Source organism: Colobus angolensis, unplaced genomic scaffold (assembly GCF_000951035.1).
Source record: "Colobus angolensis palliatus isolate OR3802 unplaced genomic scaffold, Cang.pa_1.0 Scaffold61, whole genome shotgun sequence".
Lineage (NCBI taxonomy): Eukaryota > Metazoa > Chordata > Mammalia > Primates > Cercopithecidae > Colobus > Colobus angolensis.
Genome location: NW_012119710.1, coordinates 6,321,776 through 6,343,662, shown reverse-complemented (window position 1 = coordinate 6,343,662; position 21,887 = coordinate 6,321,776). Strand labels below are relative to the sequence as shown.

General features: G+C 50.3%; 2 protein-coding genes across 2 annotated transcripts; one reads left to right on the top strand and one right to left on the bottom strand.

Annotated features, from left to right (window-relative positions):
- Window positions 1-517: 517 nt before the first annotated feature.
- On the bottom strand, window positions 518-8,531 carry SMTNL1 (smoothelin-like 1). The gene is made up of 7 exons (XM_011963413.1): window positions 7,792-8,531; window positions 7,413-7,545; window positions 7,251-7,302; window positions 5,133-5,288; window positions 4,823-4,937; window positions 4,518-4,669; window positions 518-1,190 (listed from the first exon to the last, which is right to left on the bottom strand). Exons 1-7 carry the CDS (start codon window positions 8,527-8,529, stop codon window positions 1,046-1,048), a joined length of 1,491 nt encoding a protein of 496 aa, XP_011818803.1. The 5' UTR covers window positions 8,530-8,531; the 3' UTR covers window positions 518-1,045.
- A 9,718-nt stretch (window positions 8,532-18,249) lies between these two features.
- TIMM10 (translocase of inner mitochondrial membrane 10 homolog (yeast)) lies at window positions 18,250-20,796 on the top strand. The gene is made up of 3 exons (XM_011963412.1): window positions 18,250-18,315; window positions 18,680-18,854; window positions 20,364-20,796. The coding sequence occupies exons 2-3, from the start codon at window positions 18,784-18,786 to the stop codon at window positions 20,563-20,565; spliced, it is 273 nt and encodes a 90-aa protein (XP_011818802.1). The 5' UTR covers window positions 18,250-18,315; window positions 18,680-18,783; the 3' UTR covers window positions 20,566-20,796.
- The last annotated feature ends 1,091 nt before the right edge of the window (window positions 20,797-21,887 follow it).

Below are 21,887 nucleotides of genomic sequence, written 5' to 3'. Positions count from 1 at the left end.
ACAGGTGTGAGCCACCACGCCCAGCCAACATCCCCATTTTAAAGATGAGGCAATTGAGGCACAGAGCACTTCAGTGGATTGCTGGGGTCCACTCTGCCAATCCACACCCCTGCAGGTGAGCCAGGGTTGTGGCTGGGATGTGTTTTGTTTTCTGTATTTTTCATGAGCTGCTTTTATCAGCACACAAGCCCCAAATGGCTGATAAAACCAGACTGGATAGTTAGCAGGAAATTGTAATCAGCTCAGGGGTCTGTATCTCATGAGCAATGGAAAAGCAAAAACAAGCCAAAACTTCAGCCAGATAGAGGGATTAACTTAACCCAGAGGAAGAACTTTCTGGTTGCAATTGTTGTAAGCTCCTGGAATACTGCTGGCTTTTCAGAGACAGAATATGGGGTGATTTGAGTCAAGGAAGTCACCCAGATCCCACTTGTTTCTAGAGAATCTTCTCCAGCTCTTGCCCTGCAGTCTCCTTACCTGAGAAGTGTGGAAAGAGGGGAATATAACCAGAAGGAGTGCCACCAGAGTCAAAATGTAAGTTTGTTTTTTATTTTTGGTGACCACTTACTGAACACTTGAGTGGCAGGATGGGGCAAAGCTTTTTGCCCTTTTCATTATCTCATTTGACTCTCGCAACACCTTCATAAGGTTGCAACTCCCATTATCCCCTTTCAGCCTGTAAACTGAGGCCCAGAGAGGTTAACTGTATGGCCCAGTGTCACACAGCTGGTTAGTGGTGAGACCCAGGCCATTGTGCTTTCCCAGACACCTTGCACAGTTATTGATACCTCAGCAGGTGAGGAAACCCCTATGTCCAGAGTTTATTATCCCAGAGTGCAGACGTTCCTGGGCCAAGTATGGAGAGGGCACTGAGGGGCCAGAGAGGATTTTTACAAAAGTATTTTTAATGCAGTTAAAACCAACGCCACATGCCCTTGCCTGAGCCCCTGGCTCTGGTGCCTCCATGGAGCAGAAGGGAGCCCCCGGGCCACAGCTGGTGAGCTGGGCACCCTGCCCATCTCTGCCCACAGAGCCAGGCACCTCCTCATTTCTTCTTGGTCTTCACCAGTCCTTTCTGCACGAGGCTGCGGTACAGCTCCTGGATGTAGGTGTAGACGCACTTGGAGTCAGGCACAGCCAACCGCACCATGTCATCCACGTCTAGCAGCTGAGCACAGTCAGCCAGTTTCCTAAGGAATGGGGTCGAATGAGGAGCAGAAGGTCAAAGGTGAAGGAAATGGGAGCTAAGGGGATGGGTGCGGGCAGCCCAGCAACGATGAAGCTCATAGGATGGGCTGGGATGTTGGAGCTGGGAGATCATCTAAGCCAATCATCCCATTATATAGATGAGATAACTGAGGCCACAGCAGAGTTAAGACAAACCCAGGCCAGGTGCCGTGGCTTCCTTTAGCTGTGATACTCCTATAGGTAGGTCACAGGATGTAGACAGGTAACGCCAAAGCCAAGCCCAATGAATACTTCAATAATGAGTTTGAGGCCAGGCATAGTGGCTCACACCTGTAATCCCAGCACTTTGGGAGGCCAATGCGGGAGGATCCCTTGAGCTCAGTAGTTCGAGACCAGCCTGGACAACCTAGTGAGACCTTTTTGGAGAATGGGAGCTTCTCAAAAAAATGAAAACAAAAATTACAATAATAGAAGACTCAAACCCAGCTGGGTCTGATTCCAAAACCCACATTTTCATTGCACTTCTTGTCCTCACCTGGGAGCAGGACCCTCTGGTATCTAGTTCTACGTTAACCCACCACTTTCACATGCGTGTGTATCTGTCCTCTGGAACCGGGGAACTTCTGTTAGGCCAGGCCCCTCAGGAAGAACTTAAAGGGGCCGGGCGTGGGGGCTCATGCCTGTAATCCCAGCACTTTGGGAGGCTAAAGCAGGTGGATCACCTGAGGTCAGGAGTTCGAGACCAGCCTGGCCAACATGGTGAAAGTCCATCTCTACAAAAAATTAAAAAAATTAGCTGGGCATGGTGGCGGGCACCTGTAATCCCAGCTACTCGGGAGGCTGAGGCATGAGAATCACTCAAACCCAGGAGGCAGAGGTTGCAGTAAGCTGAGATCACACCACTGCACTCTAGCCTAGGTGACAGAGTGACATTCTGTTTCAAAAAAGAAAAAAAAAAAAGATAAAGGACAGAAACCAAATCCTAGCCAGAGTCCTGGCTTGCAGCTGCAGCATCTCCAGGAGCATCATTCATTCAGTCTCTATGTATTTATCAGGAGTGTATTATGTGCCAGGCCCTTTTCCAGGCTCTGAGAATTCATCAGTGAATAAAACTAAAACTTCCGCACTGTCATGGCATGGAAATTCTTGTGGCGGGAGACAGTAAGCAACACACAAAGTAGGTGGTACATCAGATGGTGAGAGGTGCTAAGGAGGAAAATAAGGCAGGAAGGGACACAGGGTATATTCTTATGTTGGAGGAGATCTGGTATTTTTTATTTATTTTTAATGTATTTATTTATTTTTCAGATGGAGTCTTGCTCTGTTGCCCAGGCTGGAGTGCAGTGGGGAGATTTCAGCTCACTGCAACCTCTGCTTCCCGGGTTCAAGCGATTCTCCTGCCTCAGCCTCCCAAGTAGCTGGGATTACAGGTGTGTGCCACCATGCCCGGCGAATTTTTGTATTTTTGGTAGAGACAAGGTTTCACCATGTTGGCCAGGCGGATCTCAAACTCCTGACCTCAAGTGATCCACACGCCTCAGCCTCCTAAAGTGCTGGGATTACAGGTGTGAACCACCGCACCCAGCTGTGGTATTTTTTAATAGGGTGCTCAGGGTAGGCCTCTTAGAGTAAGTCATATGCACATCTGGGGAAGGGAGTCCAGGCAGAGGAAACAGCAGGTGCAGGCGCCCCGGGGCAGGAATGCTTGGTGTGTTTCAGGAGCTGCTGGCACTTGGCAACAAGTCCTCTTTTTCTAACTTCGCAGCTGTCCTTTGGGGCTCTGTGACACCACTGGCTTTGCTGAGTCCGATAATCTGAGCTAATCAGTGTTGACGCCTCACACCAATCTCATGCTTTATCAGACGCTTCCCCCTGGACGTTCTCATAGACTCCTTCCCTCCATCCTCAGCCAGCAGAAGAGGAAGCGGAGACTCAGAGTGTTTTGGTGGTTTGCCCAAGACCAAAGTCAGCAACACAACCCCGGGGGCCTGTCTGACACCTCTGGCATCCTTACTCTGAAGCTGGGTCTCAGCAGTCCCTGCCTACCAAAGCCAGCCATAGGTGCTGGCATAGGAGAAACCAGGGCCCCAGTGGAAATCCTCTCTTGGGGCTGAGACTGCAGGGCCAAAATCCACGCTGGACTGGGAGCCGTGGGAAGGACACACACTGGAGGATTTTGGACAACGGGACAAACTCCCTGCAACCAATGCAGTGCCCCATGGTTGTGGGTTAGGATGCTGTCCCTCTGTGTGGGAGAGGCAAAGCCTTCATTCCCATTGAGCCTGGGGAGTGGGTGGGTGGGGGCCTTCGGCATTGGCCACTCCCTCCCCTCATCCCCGGGCTCCATGGGAATCGGAGGAGCGTTCTGGAACAGGCAGTGGGGTGTGATGGCTGTGGCAGACACTGTTTCCTCTTCACACTGAATCTTCACAGCAAGTCCTGTGACGTGGGGCCTCTAGAGAGGCTAAGACAGCTGGCCAGAGTCACAGAGCTAGGGAGGAGGCGGGATTCAAACCCAGGCACCTCAGCTTCTATTCTCCTCCCTCCTTCTCCACACATCCCCACGACCTCCTGGGCTTTCAGCTGCCTGATGCCTCCTGTTGGCCTGTCATTGTCATCTGATGACTCCTCCCACCTTCCAGCGGCTCTGCCTGGCTCAGAACCAGAGTCCAGGCAGCTGCAGGAGCAGGGCAGTGGTTCACAGCCTGCAGTTCAGGAGCACTTGGTCAGAGCAGAGCTGCCTGCCCTTCTGATATTCACTTAGAGTTGTAAATCCATACTGCAAGTTTCCCTTTCATTTTTTAAAACTGTAGGGATTTTTTGTTTGTTTTTTTTGTTTTTTTTTTTGAGACAAGGTCTTGCTCTGTCACCCAAGCTAGAGTACAGTGACTCAGTCATGGCTCACTGCAGCCTTGACTTCCTGAGCCCAAGTGATCCTCCCATCTCAGTCTCCCGAGCAGCTGGGACCACAGGTATCCACCACCATGCCCAGCTAATTCTTTGATTTTTTTGTAGAGATGGGGGTCTCACTATGTTGCCCCGGCTGGTCTTGAACGCCTGGCCTCAAGCGATTCTCCTGCCTCAGCCTCCCAAAGTGCTGGGATTATACAAGTAAGCCACTGCGTTTGACCCAAGCAGAGATTTTTGTCTGTTTCACCCACTGCTGTATCCCCAGAGCCTGAAACAGTGCCTGGCCCTCAAAAAATGTCTGTTGGGTACATGAATGTGTGGCACCAGCATCAGTGTAACTGCCTCATAACTCAACCCCTGTGAATCCAGTCCTCGCCTAGGATCCCATCCAGCTCTGCCAGCCCATGGCTGTGGCTTACTCTGCTGTGGAGAAGGCCAGGGTGAAGTTGTGCCGGCGCTTCGTGGGGTCCAGCTCTGCGTAGTCAAAGGCGTCAGGGAAGAACTTGTGGATGAGGGCACAGAAGGCCATGCCACTGCTCCAGCTGGAGGAGAAGTTCTGGATGTCCACGTGCTATGGCAGGCAGGGCACAGGGGAGGCCTCAGTGAGCCTCAGCCAGAGGGTCTGGACTTGGCCCCCTTCCCACCCTCCCACCCTTTGGAGTTTGCACCACTCGAACCCTACCTGGACCCCAGCCTCACCCATGCAGCTCTGTCCCATGCCTACCTCGTATTTTTTTGTCATGGCTCGGCACCACTCCAAGAGCATGTTCTTGACACCACCAATGGCTGCCCCGGCTGCCTTAGTGTTCCGGAACAGGGCTGTAGGGCCGGACGCTGCCCTGTGAGGGGAGAGGGGTGCAAGGCCAAGCCAGAGAGGCAGGAAGCCATGAAGGGCCCCACTGGAAGGATCCCCAGCCCTCAGGTGTCATTCCTCCTGCCTTGGTCTGGGCTGTTCCCACAGCCCCTGAGACTACCCTCCCACCAACCTAGGGTTCCTATGGGAAAACCCAGTTCAGCCCCGGCCTGTGTCCTACCCGCCAAACTTGTCCACGATGGCTTTGCGGTTCTGTGCTCGGGGTCCCCGGGGCCGAGCAGGGGCTGATACCCTGCGCTCTGGTGCCTTCTCCTTCTTCTCCCCTGAGGGAGGGGACTCGGGGGGACTCTGGGGCACATCGCTGGGTGAAGACTCACTATATGGAGAAGTCCAAAGAAGCATGAGAGAGGCTGGGACCAGCACTGCAGGACACAGGGAGGGGGCTGTGGGGCTGGAGGGTGGGCGGCACTGCAGTCTAAAGGGGTATGTGCAGTTGTTACACACATTTTTTCTGTGCCCAGCACTGGGAGAACATTGAGAAGGAATCATGAGTCTCGGTCTAACCTGGAGGAGCATGTGGTCTGGTGAGGACATGTGGGTAGAGCTAGGACACCTCTGAGGTCTGACTTGAGTTTGGAACCTGGCTTTGCTTCTTTTTTTTTTTGAGACAGAGCTTTGCTCTTGTTGCCCAGGCTGGAGTGCAGTGGCATGATCTTGGCTCACTGCAACCTCCGCCTCCCGGGTTCAAGCAATTCTCCTGCCTCAGCCTCCCAAGTAGCTGGTATTACAGGCACCTGCCACCACATCCAGCTAATTTTTGTATTATTAGTAGAGATGGGATTGCGCCATGTTGGCCAGGCTGGTCTCGAACTCCTGACCCCAGGTGATCTGCCCACCTCAGCCTCCTAAAGTGCTGGGATTACAGGTGAGTGCCACCGCACTCGGCACAGCTTTGCCTCTTATTTGCTGTGTGATTTTGGGACTGTCACATCGTTTGAGCCTTAGCTTCCTCATCTGTAAAATGAGGACAAGAATACCTACCTGTCCTATGTAAGAAGGTGAATGTAAAGCATCCAGTGGTGCCTGCTCAGTGACTATTCACTGATTATCTTTCCTTAAGAAAGGGACAAGGAGGCCAGGCACGGTGGCTCATGCCTGTAATCCCAGCACTTTGGGAGGCCAAGGTGGGTGGATCACCTGAGGTCAGGAGTTCAAAACCAACCTGGCCAACATGGTGAAACCCCACCTCTAGTAAAACTACAAAAATTAGCCAGGCATGGTAGCACACGCATGTAATCCCAGCTACTCGGCACGCTGAGGCAGGAGAATTGCTTGAACCCGGGAGGCAGAGTTTGCAGTGACCTGAGATCGCGCCATTGCACTCCAGCCTGGGCTACAGAGCAAGACTCTATCTCAAAAAAAAAAAAAAAAAGGGAGGACAAGGAGGCAGATTTCAGCTCCATATAATTCCTCTAATGACTGAAGTTGTGCAATGGCAAGCATAAGCCTCTTATTTTATCCAGCACCTGCCACGGACCAGTCACTGGGCTAAAGTGCTTTGCACTTGTTACTCATTGAAGCCTGAGAATAATCCTACGAGGTAGATACAATTGGTACGCCCACTTCACAGATGAGGAGAGGTTCAGTGACGTGGCCAAGGTCACACAGCTGGTACATGGCAGAATCACTGTCCCAACTCAGGCTTTCTGGTCATGCTTTTTGGGTGACTGGCACCATGGAAACATGTTCAGCTGAAAGATAAGGAGCTCCTGTGAAGCGTCAGGGATGCCACAGGGCACACTTTAGCCATAACATGGGAAGTGGACCAGGTATCTTTCGTGTTCCTTTCTGCCTCTGGTGTTTTTTTTTTTTTTTTTTTTTTTTTTAGAATGTCTTGCTTTGTCACCCAGGCTGGAGTGCAATGGCACGATCTCGGCTCACTGCAACCTCCGCCTCCTGGGTTCAAGTAGTTATCCTGCCTCAGCCTTCCAAGTAGATGGGATGGCACCCAACACCGTGCTCAGCTAATTTTTGCATTTTTGGTAGAGACAGGGTTTCACCATGTTGGCCAGGCTGGTCTCAAACTCCTGACCTCAGGTGATCTGCCCACCTTGACCTCCAAAAGTGCCAGGATTACAGGCATGAGCCACTGTGCCCCGCTATGCCCCTGGCTTCTTTGGTTTCCTGGGCTCTGCCCTGGGATAGGAAGCTGAATGCCAGGAATCCTGGAATATCTTGAAATCAGGTGCTGGGGGAGCCCACACTGAGGTGATGGTGGATGCTGAGGGAAGCAGGAGGTCGGGGGAATTGGAGCTGGAGCCCCAGAGTTTGACATTACCTGGCTGAAGGACTGGTCTCTCCAGAAGCTACGGAGTCTGGACCCAACCCATCTGGAGGAAAGGGAAAGGAGGGAGGGAAGCTGGGGCTATCCATGACATGTTCCTTGCTCCCTCCCGCAGGTGCCCCTGCAGCATCCTGTGGGCTCTGGGTTCTCACTCACCTGTGCTGAGGTTGTGCCCCTCCCCTGTGGGGCTCTCAGGCCACTCCTCTGGGGAGCTGGGAAGCACCCCTGCCCCTCCCTCTGGCTCTTTTTCCATGTCCTGCTCCTGCTCTTCACTGGGACTGCCTGGCTCCTGGAATGAGCATGATCTGTGTGAGCTCATGGTCACACAGCACCTGCCCTGGCTTCGAGGACTTCAGAAAGATCTGAAAGGCAGTCTGGGACTACGGTGCCGCACCCCTTGTCCCCCTCCCCGGCCCTGGGCTCTGGAAATCATCGGGAGGAAGACCAGACTTTGCCAATCGACTGAAACAGAGGGGACTTGTTTCCAGGAGCAGGAGATGACAGAGCCTCCTTCCCCCTTCCCTGCCTCACTCACTGCCTCCTCTGCCTCCTCCACCTCCTCCTTTGCATCAGCCTCCTTTGTTGTATCATGTTTGGCCTCCTCTTTCCCGTCGGACTCCTTGGGTTCAGCCTTAGCCTCATCCTCCACAACAGCCTTCTTCTGCGATTCAGCCTTGGCCTCTTCGTCAGTAGCCTTCTCCTTGGGTTCAGTGCTGCGCTCCTCCCTCTGGCCTGTCTCCTTCTGAGAGGCTGCCTTGGCCTCCTCCTCCTCAACAGTTGCCTTAGGTTCAGCCTTGTCTCTGTCGTTGGCATCGGCTTTCTGCCCAGATTCAGGTTTGGCCTCTTTCTCCTCCGCCTTCTGCTTCTCAGAGGCCAGCACGCTCTCCTCCTTTTCCCCAGCCTCCTTGGGTTCGGATTTGGTCTCTTCTTTCCTGCCAGTCATCTCCTGAGAAGCCTCAGTGGTCTCTTCCTTCTCACCATCCTCCTCTTGAAGTTCAGCCTCAGCGTCCTCTTTCCCACCAGCCTCCCTCTGAGATTCCACCTTGACCTCATCTAATCCATTTGCTTCCCCCTGGAGTTCCGCTGAAATGCCATCCTCTGCTGGTGCCTTTTCCTGCTTTCCTGCCTTGGCAGGAGGCCCCTCATTGATGGCCTTTCCAGCTGTGCCTTTGGTCTCCTCTGCAGGGGCTCCACCTCCTGACATCTCAGGGTTGTCTGCAACTGGGGAGACGGTGGTCCCATCCTCAGAGGGCTTCCCTTCCTTCTGCTCCATCTCTGGAAAGAGAAGACAAGCAGACCTGGTCATGCCCCATCCCAGCATGAGGTGAAGACCCCCTCCTCAGAGAGCTCTGGTCTGGGAGTCAGGAAGTCCGTGGTTCAGTCTTGGCTCCTACATGGACATGAGACCCAGGCATGAAGGACAGAGAAGTGCTTGCCCAAAGCTGGGATGGTTGGGCTACATTGACATGACGTTGGATGGTGTTCACCTGATGCCCCTCTGTAGGTTCTGGCTTTGGCTTTAAAGAACATTGAATCAGGCCGGGCGCGGTGGCTCAAGCCTGTAATCCCAGCACTTTGGGAGGCCGAGACGGGCGGATCACGAGGTCAGGAGATCGAGACCATCCTGGCTAACACGGTGAAACCCCGTCTCTACTAAAAATACAAAAAACTAGCCGGGCGAGGTGGCGGGCGCCTGTAGTCCCAGCTACTCTGGAGGCTGAGGCGGGAGAATGGCGTAAACCCGGGAGGCGGAGCTTGCAGTGAGCCGAGATTGCGCCACTGCACTCCAGCCTGGGCGACAGAGCGAGACTCCGTCTCAAAAAAAAAAAAAAAAAAGGCTGAAATTTAGGAACCCCAGGGCCAACTGGTCTCTGGAGCCTCGCCAGCTCTGCCAGCCTATGGTTTTCGGAAAAGGTGGACCTGGGCAAAGAAGTGTTTCCTTGAGTGAAGAATGAAACTGTACTCTCCCTGGCGTCTGCTTGGCAACCTGACCCTCCTACTGCCCCCAGAAAGCATAGGGGTAGATTATGACATCTTAACTCGGAGTTTCCTATTTAAGTACTGTATATACTGGAGGATCTACAAAACAGGTGTGTAGGGGCCTCGGGTTAGCTCCTTCATGCCCCTGCCCTTCTTGGGGGGTGTAGTTACAAAGAAAACAATCCCCAAATAGGGCTCAGGGCATGACTCAGGCAGTAAGAAAAGTGGACACTCCTGTCACGCACTAAAAATACCCCTTGCCCTTGGCAGTACCATCTTTCTCAGTGATAGTACCGAGGGCACCTGGGTAAATGGGCAGAGGACAGGAGGCAAGAAGACGGACAGGGCTCTGTTCCCACCACCCACTCGGGTCTTACCTAGAGCCCTGGGGTTCCTGAATTCGATGCCCTCACTGTTTCCTAAAAGTAGGCTGGGATTTGTAAAGATGCTCACACTGTCCTATGATTCCTGCTAGAGCCCCCTTCCTGGTTCAGTGGCTCCAGCAATGTCTTAAAGTAAGACAGAAGATGACACCAGGCATGGTGGCTCACGCCTGTAATCCCAGCACTTTGGGAGCCCACGGCGGGCAGATCACAAGGTCAGGAGTTTGAGACCAGCCTGGCCAATATGGTGAAACCCCATCTCTACTAAAAATACAAAAATTAGCTGGGGGTGGTGGTGGACACCTGTAATCTCGGCTACTTGGGAGGCTGAGGCAGGAGAATCGCTTGAATTCGGGAGGTGGAGGTTGCAGTGAGCCGAGTTCGCATCACCGCATTCCTGCCTGGGTGACAGAGCGTGACTCTGTCTCAAAAAAAAAAAAAAAAAAAAAGAGGGAAGTTGAGTCAGGGCAATGGATGTACATCAGCAGATATGCTGGGAGCCGGGAAGTTGTGGAACTGGCTGTGACCTGCATCTTCCAGTCCCGACTGAGACCTGAGCAAGTCCTTTTCCCTCTCTAGGCCTCAGTTTCGACTGACAATGATGGGGTTCATTTGGGTCAGGTTCTCCACACTGTGTTCTGTGGAAAACTAGGGTCTCCCGTGACATGGAGAGGGTTTCCTGTGGGGTTGGCAGAAAGAGTATTCTCTGGCTAAGGTTGCTCCACAGAAAAGCCTACTCTTTACCCTCTTAGAGATACACAGTTTCAGCCAGGCGCAGTAGCTCATGCCTGTAATCTTAGCATTTTGGGCCGCCGAGGTGGGAGGAGTACTTGAGCCCAAGAGTTCAAGACCAGCCTAGGCAACATATGAAATTCTGTCTCTATAGTAAAGAAAATAAAATTAAACGAAACAAAACAAAGAGACACAACTTCATTAGCAATTAAGTAGATTTTAGAAACCAGATAGTCAAGAAACCTTAACCTTGCTTATACTTCATTTAACTCACTTTTCTCCAAACCTATTTGACCATGACTTTTTTTCCCCCCTCCCTTTGTTTTCTTTTATTTTTGCTTTGTTTTTCCTGAGGAGCATCTACTGCCGTCTCTAGCAGCAGAATAAAGCATGGCAAATGCTGGTCTAACATGACCATCCCTTCCCCTCCTGCTCTCTGCTCTTGTTTGGAAGGTGACATGGACTAGTGGTGAAAATCATTGATTCTTGTGTCTTCCTGTGACGGGATCCCAGCTGCCATGGGTTACTAATTGTGTTAACCTTGAGCAAGCTATCCATCCTCTCTGTGTTTTGATTTCTGCAGATAACAGTAGGTCCCATCCCATAGGGATGGTGGAGGATTAAGGCAGCCCATGCTTAGAAAACATTTGGAGCCAGGCGTGGTGGCACATGCCTGTGGTCCAGCTAATTGGGAGGCTGAGGCAGGAGGATCACCTGAGGCCAGAAGGTCAAGCCTGCAGTGCACTATAATGATGCCTGTGAATAGCCACTACACTCCGGCCTGGGCAACAAAGTGAGACCTCAGCTCTTAAAAAAAACAAAACAAAACAGGATTCGGAGGCATGCTTGGCATGCATGAGTACTCAGCACCCATCAGCTCGTATGGTGTAGGTTGGCTGTGACCAGCCCTGGGCCAGGGCAAGGTCCTGACCCAGCCTCGAGGGCATTTATCCGTGAGTCAAGGCAGAGAGACCTGAATGCCAGTAGGATGATAACAAGCCCTTTTTATACCTCGAAGTGTGACACTATTTGGCTAAGACATAGGTAAGTGCTCCAGTCATCTTTTTTTTTTTTTTTTTAAGAGACAGGGTCTTACTCTGCTGCCCAGGCTGGAGTGCAGTGGTTCAATCATAGCTCCCTGTGACCTCGACCCCCTGGACTCAAGGGACCTTCCCACCTCAGCCTCCTGAGGAGCTGTGACCACAGGTGTGCGTCATCACACCTGGCTAATTTATTATTATTATTTTTTTATAGAGATGGGGTCTCACTATGTTTGCCAGGCTGGTCTCAAACTCTTGGCCTCAAGCGATCCTCCTGCCTCAGCCTCCTAAAGTGCTGGGTTTATAGGCATGAGCCACTGAGCCTGGCAGCTCTAACCATCTTTCCTTCTGTCTACATGCTGCATACTTAGGGTGGTGGAGGGGAAGGGTAGATGCACGCACATGCACACGCATACGCACACACACCTCGGCTATCCTGCATGTTTATCACCTCAGCTTTCCACCCTCCAGGCTTGTCACAAATAGAAAAGCAGTGAAGATGCTCAGAGTGCTGAGAAACCAGGACGCCACCACCCACCCCCAGCATTCATACCAGGATGCCACCACCCACCCCCAGCATTCATAGCCCTACTGTAGTTTACAGCTTACGCTGCAGAGGCCCCGCTTTCTCTTGGTCGTTTCTTGCTGTGATCCTTCAGAATAGGTTATTGGGCCCATTAGGGAGCCAATAGGAATTGGATGCTCAGGGAATTGAAGTCCCTCGACTAAAGTTATAGGACAAATGGCCTGGCCCTATCTAGAATCCAAGTGTCCCAACTTCCACTGCAGAGCTCACACCAAATATGTGCTCCCACTAGCTCCTCAGCCCAGTGTCCCTCCAAAGGCCCCGGCCCAGAGTTGGGGCACCCCACCAGTTGGGAAGGGCAATCAGATTCAGCCGAGGAGTTTCTCTCCCTTTCTTCTGGTGCACAGTAGGCCCTTCATGAAAGTGTCCCCGCCCCTCCTATCTTTCTCTACTTTCCTTCCTCCTTCCTTCCCCAGGAAGCCTCCAGACCATCCCTGTTTTGTGTCCAAAGCAGCAGTGCAGATATCTCCCCTCCCTCTCTCTTCCTGTTTCTTCTGGCAGACCAGGAGGAAAGGGACCCAGGAGCCCAAGAACCAAGCCCCCAGTAGTATAAACGCTGGATGTTCTGTGATGTGTCCGCCACCCACTGCAGCCTCCTCTGTCATCTCGTTGTCCTTCATGCCGTCCCTTGGAGAGGCCGATCTCAATTGCTTAGTCTAGGAGTGCCCAATCTTTTGGCTTCCCTAGACCACACTGGTAGAAGTAGAAGTGTCTTGGGCCACATGTAAAATACGTTAACACTAATGATAGCGGATGAGCTAAAACAAAAATTGCAAAAAAAAAAAAAAAAAAAACAAACCAAAAATCTCATAATGTTTTAAGACAGTTTATGAATTCATATTGGGCCACATTCAAAGCCATCCTGGGCTGCAGGTAGCCCATGGGCTGGACAGGCTTGGCTTAGACAGTCTACCCCCCAACCCAGCTTGACTCTCGAGACTCCCAAGGTCCCCTCCCCTGCTCTGAGGCCTCCTCATGGATGGCCACTGGCAGTCTGCTCTGTAGGTGCCCTGGTGCAGGGCTGAGACCCCTGGCATCTAAAGAGAGTAGATATCGTGCTGGAGAGAATTAGAAAGGAGCCTGGATTTCTCCAGCTGGGGGGCCCTCCTGGGAGGCTCTGGCCCTTGGAAGGTGGGAGTGAGAATTGGCAGATGGGGAGGGGCCCTTAGAAAGAGGCCCAGGGCTTCTCCTACCTGTGGGGCTTCTGTCTGTGGCTCAGGAACTGTCTTTCTTCCAGCTGAGCGGCCTCACTCCCAGGCTGCCTTTAAACCCCAGTGGCCTCTAGCCCCCAGCTCTTTGGTCCCGCCTCCCCCCTTCCTCTCCCTCTTCCACCCCACCCCACCCCCACTTCAAGAGGCTTGGGCTGCTTGAAGAGCATTGTTTACTAGCCTGTTGGTACAACACTTTCCCTTAGACTGGGAGGCTCGGATTTCCCGTGGAAGATCTGACAGGTGGCACCTTTCAATCACGGCACGTCCCTCCCGCCCTGAGCCTGGCAGCATCCGTCCTGTGGTCACCTTTCTTCCCAATGGATTCTCCTAACCATAGGGACTTGACAGCCATCTTCAGGACCCATCTGGAGCATGGCCCTGGCCTCCGCTGCTCAGCCAGAGCCCATGCGAGGCCTCTTGTGCTCCCTTCACACCCGCCCCTGCCACGTTCCTTACATAGGCCCTTTCCCTCGTCCTCAGACAAAAGCAGCTGCTTAAGGCTGGGCTAAGGAGGGGATGAGTGGGGCAGCTGCCAGCACAGGGGATGTGTCTCGGAGCTCACAGCTGACTGAGAGATTTGGAGGGGGAGGGGCAGAGAGGGCAAAAGTGATGGGACAAGCTGACAGATCACTGGATGGAGCCTGGAAAATACAAAACTCCTGAGTTCTATTTTGAGCTGAAGTGACAGGTACACATTAGGCTCTGAACACATTTTTATACTAAGAAAAAATTGAGTATTTTAGCACATTTTGCTAAGAAAAAAACAAAACAAGCCTGGGCTCGGTGGCTCATGCCGGTAATTCCAGCACTTTGGGCGGCCGAGGCGGATGGATCACTTGCGGCCGAGGCAGGTGGATCACTTGAAGCCAGGAGTTCAAGAACAGCATGGCCAACAGGGTGAAACTCTGTCTCTATTAAAAATACAAAAATTAGCCGGGCGTGGTGGCGCATGCCTGTAATCTCAGCTATTTGGGAGGCTGAGGCACAAGAATCACTTGAACCTGGGAGGCAGAGGTTGCAGCAAGTCACACTGCACTCCAGCCTGGGTGACAGAGACTCCATCTCAAAAAAAAGTCTTCACTTTCTCTGTGTTTTTTATGATCTAAGAAAGGCGCTGCTTTTGGAGAATGGGTGCAGGGGACACTCTTACTACTGTGAAGCTTGGGATCCCCCAGTCCTCCTACCCGAAGCCCCACCACTGGGCCACAGTGCCCTGCTTCCTATTCCTGAAATAAATCCATCCCTTTTCAGACTCAGGACTGGTTTTCCTTCTACTCTTTGTAAGACTGGCTCCCTGTCACTCTCCTGTACTCAGCTGAAATTTCATTCCCTCAGAGAGGTTTTCCATGACCTTCAATTCCTCCCCATCATTTCAGCTGTTTTCATTGTCCTCATAATACTAAATCTAAAATTACCTTATTCATTTCCTTATTATCTGTCTCTCTCACTAGGCTTTAAGCTCCATGAGGGCAGGGATTTTATCTACCATGCTCATGGCTGTATGCCCAGAGCCTAGCAGAATTGCCTGACTCATAGTAGGTACTTGATAACTACATATTGAAGGAAATAACTAATTAACAGAAATATGACAGGAACTTGGAGGTCTTGCCCGGGATGATCTGAAAGAGAGATCTTTTTGTGCATCTGCGTTTGGGTACTAGTGATTAAATAGTTCAATATTAATGGTTGCCGGCTGGCTCTAGTAATACTTGAAACCCGGCTGGGATTATAGGCATGAGCCACCACGCCCAGCGTATTTTGCTCTTTTCAATATTTAATGACAGTAGGACAAGAGAAATGAGTTTAAACAAAAAACCAGTAAGCCAGAGAGAGATGTGGAAGAACTCACCAGTCTTGGGCAGATACACTCTGGATGGTGCTGTTTTGAGAAAAAAGTGAAGAAGCACAGATAGAAGTGGGGAGAGCAGTCAGGAGACAAACTCTGTGACCCTGGTGCAGGATGGTGGTGACTTGGACCACAGTGTCAGCCATGGAGGTGAGAAGAAGTGATGGGAAACAGTAATAGTGCAGACAGTGATTTGTTTTCTTTTTTGTAGTGATTTTTAAAACTTTTTATTTAGAAATAATTATAGATTCACAGGAAGTTGCATTAATAGTACAGAGAGGTCCTGTACCCCCTTTAGTAACTTCCACTAAAGGTTAAATCTCACATAACTATATTCAATATCAAAGTCAGGTAATTAACATTGGTATAATGTGTGTGTAGTAGTTCTATGACTTTTTTTTTTTTTGAGACAGAGTCTCACTCTGTCGCCTGGGCTGGAGTGCAGTGGCACAACCTCGGCTCACGGCAACCTCCACCTCCCGGGTTCAAGCGATTCTCCTGCCTCAGCCTCCCAAGTCACGTGCCTGCCACTACACCCAGCTAATTTTTTGTATTTTTAGTAGAGATGGAGTTTCACCATGTTGGCCAGGCTGGTCTCGAATTCCTACCCTCGTGATTCACCTGCCTCAGCCTCCCAAAGTGCTGAGATTACAGGCATGAGCCACTGCGCCTGGCCAGTTCTATGACATCTTATCACCTGTGTAGATTCTTGTAACCACCACCACAATCAGGATACAGAATTATCCAGCAACACAATGATCTCTCTTGTGCTACCCTTTATAGGTACACTTCTATCTCCCCATCAACCCTAACACTAGGCAATCAGAAATCTCTTCTCCATCTCTATAATTTTGTGATTTTGAGAACGTTACTTAAATGAAATCATAGAGTATGTAACCTTTCATAAGGTCCAGTATATATTGCAAGATTCCTCTTGTAAGAACCCATCTCCTTTTCCCACGCAGTTTCTTAACTTTCCATAATGTTGCCTATATTTTTTCTTTTTTGCAGGGGGATCAGAGTTTCACTCTTGTTTGCCCAGGGTGGAATGCAATGATGTGATCTTGGCTCACTGTAAGCTCTGCCTCCCGGGTTCAAGCGATTCTCCTGCCTTAGCCTCCTGCTTAGCCTCCTAGGTAGCTGGGATTACACACTGGGCTACTTTTTTTTTTTTTTTTTTTTTGAGATGGAGTCTCGCTCTGTCGCCCAGGCTGGAGTGCAGTGGCCGGATCTCAGCTCACTGCAAGCTCCGCCTCCCGGGTTTACGCCATTCTCCTGCCTCAGCCTCCTGAGTAGCTGGGACTACAGGCACCCGCCACCTCGCCCGGCTAGGTTTCTGTATTTTTTAGTAGAGACGGGGTTTCACCATGTTAGCTAGAATGGTCTCGATCTCCTGACCTCGTGATCTGCACGTCTTGGCCTCCCAAAGTGCAGGGATTACAGGCTTGAGCCACCGCGCCCGGCCCAGGCTACTTTTTTTTGTATTTTTAGTAGAGATGGGGTTTCACCATGTTGGCCAGGCTGGTCTCGAACTCCTGACCTCAGGTCATCCACCCGCCTCAGCCTTCCAAAGTGCTGGGATTACAGGCGTGAGCCACCACACCTGACCAATGTTGACTATATTTTCAAAAGCAAACCAAGGCAAGATATGTCCATCTTTACAAGAGTATCATAGCAGCATTATTGCATAATAGGCAAAAACTGGAAACAATCCAAACATCCATCAACAGGAGAATGGATAAATGAATTGTGGCATACTCATACAATTAAACGCTAGACAGAATAAAACAGAAGGAATAACAGATACACACAACAATATGGAGGAAATCTTACAGGTACATTGAGCTAAAGAAGTCAGGCACAAAATAGAAAATAATGTGTAATTCCATTTACATGAAGTTCAAGAACAAGGAAAACGAATTGATGGTGATAGAGGTCAGAACAGTGGTTAACTTCAAGAGGGAGTATTGATGGGGAAGGAACACGAGATAACTTTTTGGGGTGCAGGAAGTATTTTATATCTTGATCTGGGTGGTGGTTATACAAATGTATATATACACATATATATTTAATTAAGCTTGAGATTCGTGTATTTTATGCACTTTATGAATATTATACCTCAATCTTTAAAATTCAGGGCACAAGGTTTGACAAAGATGAGTCTTCAAAGCAGAAAGGTCAATTGTTTAAAATCAGGATGGTCTTGGACAATTAGGGAAGCATATGATGACCACACATATAAAATGTCTAGCCCACCTTTTCCAATGGGCAATGTGCCCTTGCGTCATCAATTTACATCTTGTAAATTTATTTTACTAGGAAATTGTGTGACAAATCAAGGGGCTGAGTGTTGTTTCCTTCTTTTTAGTGGGGAATGAGTGGTGCAGTTTGAAGAACACATTAAGTCTTGAAAGTTGAAAAGTTCACCAGTACCCTCCTTCTCCCTTACCCAAGATTAGTCCCGGTGGCAGCCGAAATTGCTTTTATTAATCTCTTTGTGGCTCAGGACCTCTGACTGTTGAAGAAAACATATTTTACACGTCTTGTCTTTCTACGAGCAGGAACCCTATCTCGCCGCTTATCGTTGCAATCCTAGAAGGAGCTTAGTGTGACCTACACACAGTAGTAATCGCACAACGTCCCGTGGAGCACTGCTTCTCAAATTTGGTTGTACATACGAATCACCTGGGGAATTTTAAATTGTATTGATGCCTGGGTCCTACTCCCAGAGTTTCTGATTTAATTGAAATGAGGTGAGTCCTGGGCACTGGGACGTTTAAAAACGTTCCAGGGATTTTAACGCGAAACAAAAACAGAATCGCTGTTTGGGGGCGTTCTTCCTTCTCCACGCCTGATTTGCGCTCAGGAGTCGGCTGTCAGGAACCGGGATGAGGTTCACTGATGTCTGTCGCCACGCCTCTTCCTACAGAACCAATAAACTGAAGCGGCTCTGTGACATCCCAAGGGACTTGAATTATAAGCGGGCTGTAGACGCTCTGCACCCCGCCCAAGCCTCTATGGTACTTTGGCGTCCCCTCTAGCACTGACAAGTCGCCTTCCTCTTAGCCCGGCGCCGGCCGCTCCCTCTCTATGATCGCCGAGTTCCCGGCGCCGTCTCGTTGGTATTTAGTTCCGGAAGCGAGTTTGAATCAAAGGAGAGGCTGGACCTCCCTCCCGGAAGTAACCCACGTGCTTCCGCTGGAGCCTTCTATAACGGTAACGTTATAGTTTTTGTCAGAAGTTGGGGTCTCCGTGAGCATTGTGATCCGTCCCAGGCAGTGGTGAGTGACCGATGACCTCTGAATTCAATGTGGCCCTGATTATGGCGTCGCCATTTCAGAGGTGCAGCCTTTGGGCTGCGTCCCGGTCGCCTCTGTTTAGCGTACGATCTCATTCCCAGGGCCCTGGAGGTTCAGGCTCATGGGTTAGAGCGTTCTGCCTCGGTCTTCGAGCTTCTGAATAGAGGTGACCTCCAGGGACTGGGGCATCAGAGATCCGGGGCTCGATTTCCAGGCTCGCCATGGACGTCCTGTGCGACCTTGGGCGAGGCCTCAGTTTCCACATCCGTGAAATGGGGTGGTTAAGCTCACTGAGGTTAGTGGCCTGTGGTGGTCTGGCGCCCTGTGAGTCCTCTGTATCCTCTAGCCCCAGGGGTAGGAGAGTGAACGGCGGCGGTGGGTGCTGATGGTGATGTCTGCTCCCATGATTAGGAGGCCAGAAGGAGATACCTTCCACGGTGCTAGGCTGAGATGGATCCTCTCAGGGCCCAACAGCTGGCTGCGGAGCTGGAGGTGGAGATGATGGCCGATATGTACAACAGGTAAAGAGAGCTATGTACTACCCTGTCTTGGAAAATAAGTCTTGGTCACCCATATCGAAGGTGAATGACTTACAACAAATTCCTTCCTGAATGTAGGGGAGCCTGAGGCCCGTGCTTACCCTCCCCATACCCACCTCCAAGGTTGATCCTAATGTAGGTGCAGTCACTAGAATGAGTTGGGCATTTAGATGGGGATGGACCTGGCAGTGCAGGAGCCAAGCAGGAAGAGAAACTCCAATCCAGGCTCTGGTTAGGTTCCAAGAAAAGCTGAGTATTTGCCTTTTGATAAATAGCTCATAGCCAGCCCATTTAGTAGTTAACATTTTAAAACCCTTTATTCTGTGTCAGGCTCTTGTTAATCTTCAAAATAATCCAGTGGGTTAATTTTATTAGTCCCATCTTAAAATGAGGAAATTGATGCTGCTAGAGGTTAAGTAACTTCCTTAGGGTCCGCAGCTGGTGGGTAACAATGCCAGAACTAGCACCTCAGTCTGGTTCTGCAACTAGTGCTCATAACCATTTGGCACATTTGGGAACAAATCCTGGCTCCACCAATCACCAGCAGTATACTTGGACATGTTACTTGCACTGTTTGACAATTGGTTTCCTCATTATGAAAAAGACATAATGATACCTACCTCATAGGGCATCATAAATATTAAATCTAAAAATATATGAAAGTCCTTAGCCTCAAGCCCAACACTTAGTAACAGTGAAATGTCTATTTTTTTTTTTTTTTTTTTTGAGACGGAGTCTCACTCTGTCGCCCAGGCTGGAGTGCAGTGGCCGGATCTCAGCTCACTGCAAGCTCCGCCTCCCGGGTTCACGCCATTCTCCTGCCTCAGCCTCCCGAGTAGCTGGGACTACAGGCGCCCGCCAACTCGCCCGGCTAGTTTTTTGTATTTTTTAGTAGAGACGGGGTTTCACCATGTTAGCCAGGATGGTCTCGATCTCCTGACCTCGCGATCCACCCGTCTCGGCCTCCCAAAGTGCTGGGATTACAGGCTTGAGCCACCGCGCCCGGCCATGTCTGCTATTTTTATTGGCTTAAGCTCTCTTGATTGGTTGGTTTATCCTGATGGCTATAAACTAGAAGGATTGTTAAGTGTAGACTGTGAGGTCAGATGACCTGGGTTCATATCCCAGCTCTATGTGATTCTTAGAAAATTACTGAGCCTCTGTTTGCCTTAATTTTCTCATCTGTAAAATGGCGATAAGTATCTCTTGGGGTTATTGTAAGCATTGCATAACAGAATGCAGGTAAAGCACTTAGCATGATGCCTGGCACATAGCCAGTCCTTAACAAATTGTTTCTACTTAATTAGTCATATACATGGGCTCAGGCAAGTTTCCTACTTGCAAGGACCTTCCAGTGTTTGAGGTGTAAACTGAGGATTTACACTGCTTTCTTGGGGAAGGTGAAATCAACATAGCAGGGCTGGAATGGTTGAGGGTTCCTGGGATGTCACAGGATGCTGCTGACATGACCTTGCCCCTCCCTCCCTCCAGAATGACCAGTGCCTGCCACCGGAAGTGTGTGCCTCCTCACTACAAGGAAGCAGAGCTCTCCAAGGGCGAGTCTGTGTGCCTGGACCGGTGTGTCTCTAAGTACTTGGACATCCATGAGCGAATGGGCAAAAAGTTGACAGAGTTGTCTATGCAGGATGAAGAGCTGATGAAGAGGGTGCAGCAGAGCTCTGGGCCCGCATGAGGTCCGTGTCAGTATATACCCTGGGGTACACCCCACCCGTTCCCACTTTAATAAAAGTGCTCTCTGTTGGGTGTCATCTGTGAAGACTGCCAGGCCTAAGCTCTCTGTTGTGAGTCTTCAAGATCCTGGAGTGGTAGCGCTCTCTCCCGGGGAAGGAGTATTTGTCACACTGGAATGTGACTGTGTGTGTATGTATATATATATATATTAAAACAAGTTTGTTGACACCTACTATGTGCAAAGCAGTGTGTGTGGCATTTGAGAGTAAAGAAAACAGACACAGCCCCTACCAGCAGAGGGAGACTAGTGTAGTGTTTAAGAGTAAGACAGGCCAGTCACAGTGGCTCACACCTGTAATCCCAGCACTTTGGGAGGCTGAAGTGGGTGGATCACTTGAGGTCAGGAGTTCATAGACCAGCCTGGCCAACATGGCAAAACCCCGTCTCTACTAAAAATACAAAAATTAGCTGGGTGTAGTGGTGGGTGCTTGTAATCCCAGCTACTCAGGAAGCTGAGGCAGGAGAATCGCTTGAACCCAGGAGGCAGAGGTTGCATGAGCCGGGATTGTGCCACTGTACTCCAGCCTGGGTGACAGCGAGACTCCATCTCAAAAAAAAAGTAAGACAACTTAGGGTTGCCTGGTGTCTGCCGCTTTTTGTGTGGCCCTGCACCTGTCACTTTTGTGTGCTTTAGCTTCCGGATCTGTAAAATGGGGTTAGCCCCCTGACTAATCCTGTTTTACAGATGAGGAAGCTGAGGATTTAAGAAGTGAGTTGCTTGCTGGAGGTCACACAAGCAGAGCAATAACATGGAGGCCAGACCCAACTGCTGCGTTTGCTGTATCCAGATGGGACTGTGGTTGACACCAGTGCCACTGTGACAGTGGTACCTTCAAAGTGGAGCTTCCTGGTAGAAGTGTCCGGGATGTAACTAGATCATTGGAGTAAAGGAGATAGAATAGAGGCAGTGAGTTTGGGACTTGTGAGTGCAGGTTCAAGCCAGACTGCTTAACTTGGAGTTTCTACTGAAATTTTCTAGCAGTGTGATCTTGGGTGAGGCATTTTAACTACTCTGTGCCTCAATTACCCCATCATAAAATGGCAGTAAGGTTACCTACCTCCTTAGGTAGTTGCAAAAATTAAACGTGTTAATAACCAAAGCACTTAGGAGAGTACCTAGCATACACTAAGTATGCAATAACATTAGCTTTTTTCATTGCTAAGTTTGGTGGGAGTGAAGATACCGGATGTACTGGAAAACTTCAAAGCCATTAACTCATGTCTTAGGGGTAGAAAGCAATAAAGCTCCTTTCCAGGTACTGA

Bases quoted from the DNA above. Each gene is read 5' to 3' on its own strand.
- SMTNL1 (XM_011963413.1), bottom strand. From the start codon at position 8,529: ATGGAGCAGAAGGAAGGGAAGCCCTCTGAGGATGGGACCACCGTCTCC. The intron at 5,289-7,250 runs GTAATGTCAAAC...TTCTCCATATAG, and splicing joins GAGACCAGTCCTTCAGCCAG to TGAGTCTTCACCCAGCGATG. The intron at 4,938-5,132 runs GTAGGACACAGG...CTCCCCTCACAG, and splicing joins ATCGTGGACAAGTTTGGCGG to GGCAGCGTCCGGCCCTACAG.
- TIMM10 (XM_011963412.1), top strand. From the start codon at position 18,784: ATGGATCCTCTCAGGGCCCAACAGCTGGCTGCGGAGCTGGAGGTGGAG. The intron at 18,855-20,363 runs GTAAAGAGAGCT...CCCTCCCTCCAG, and splicing joins ATGGCCGATATGTACAACAG to AATGACCAGTGCCTGCCACC.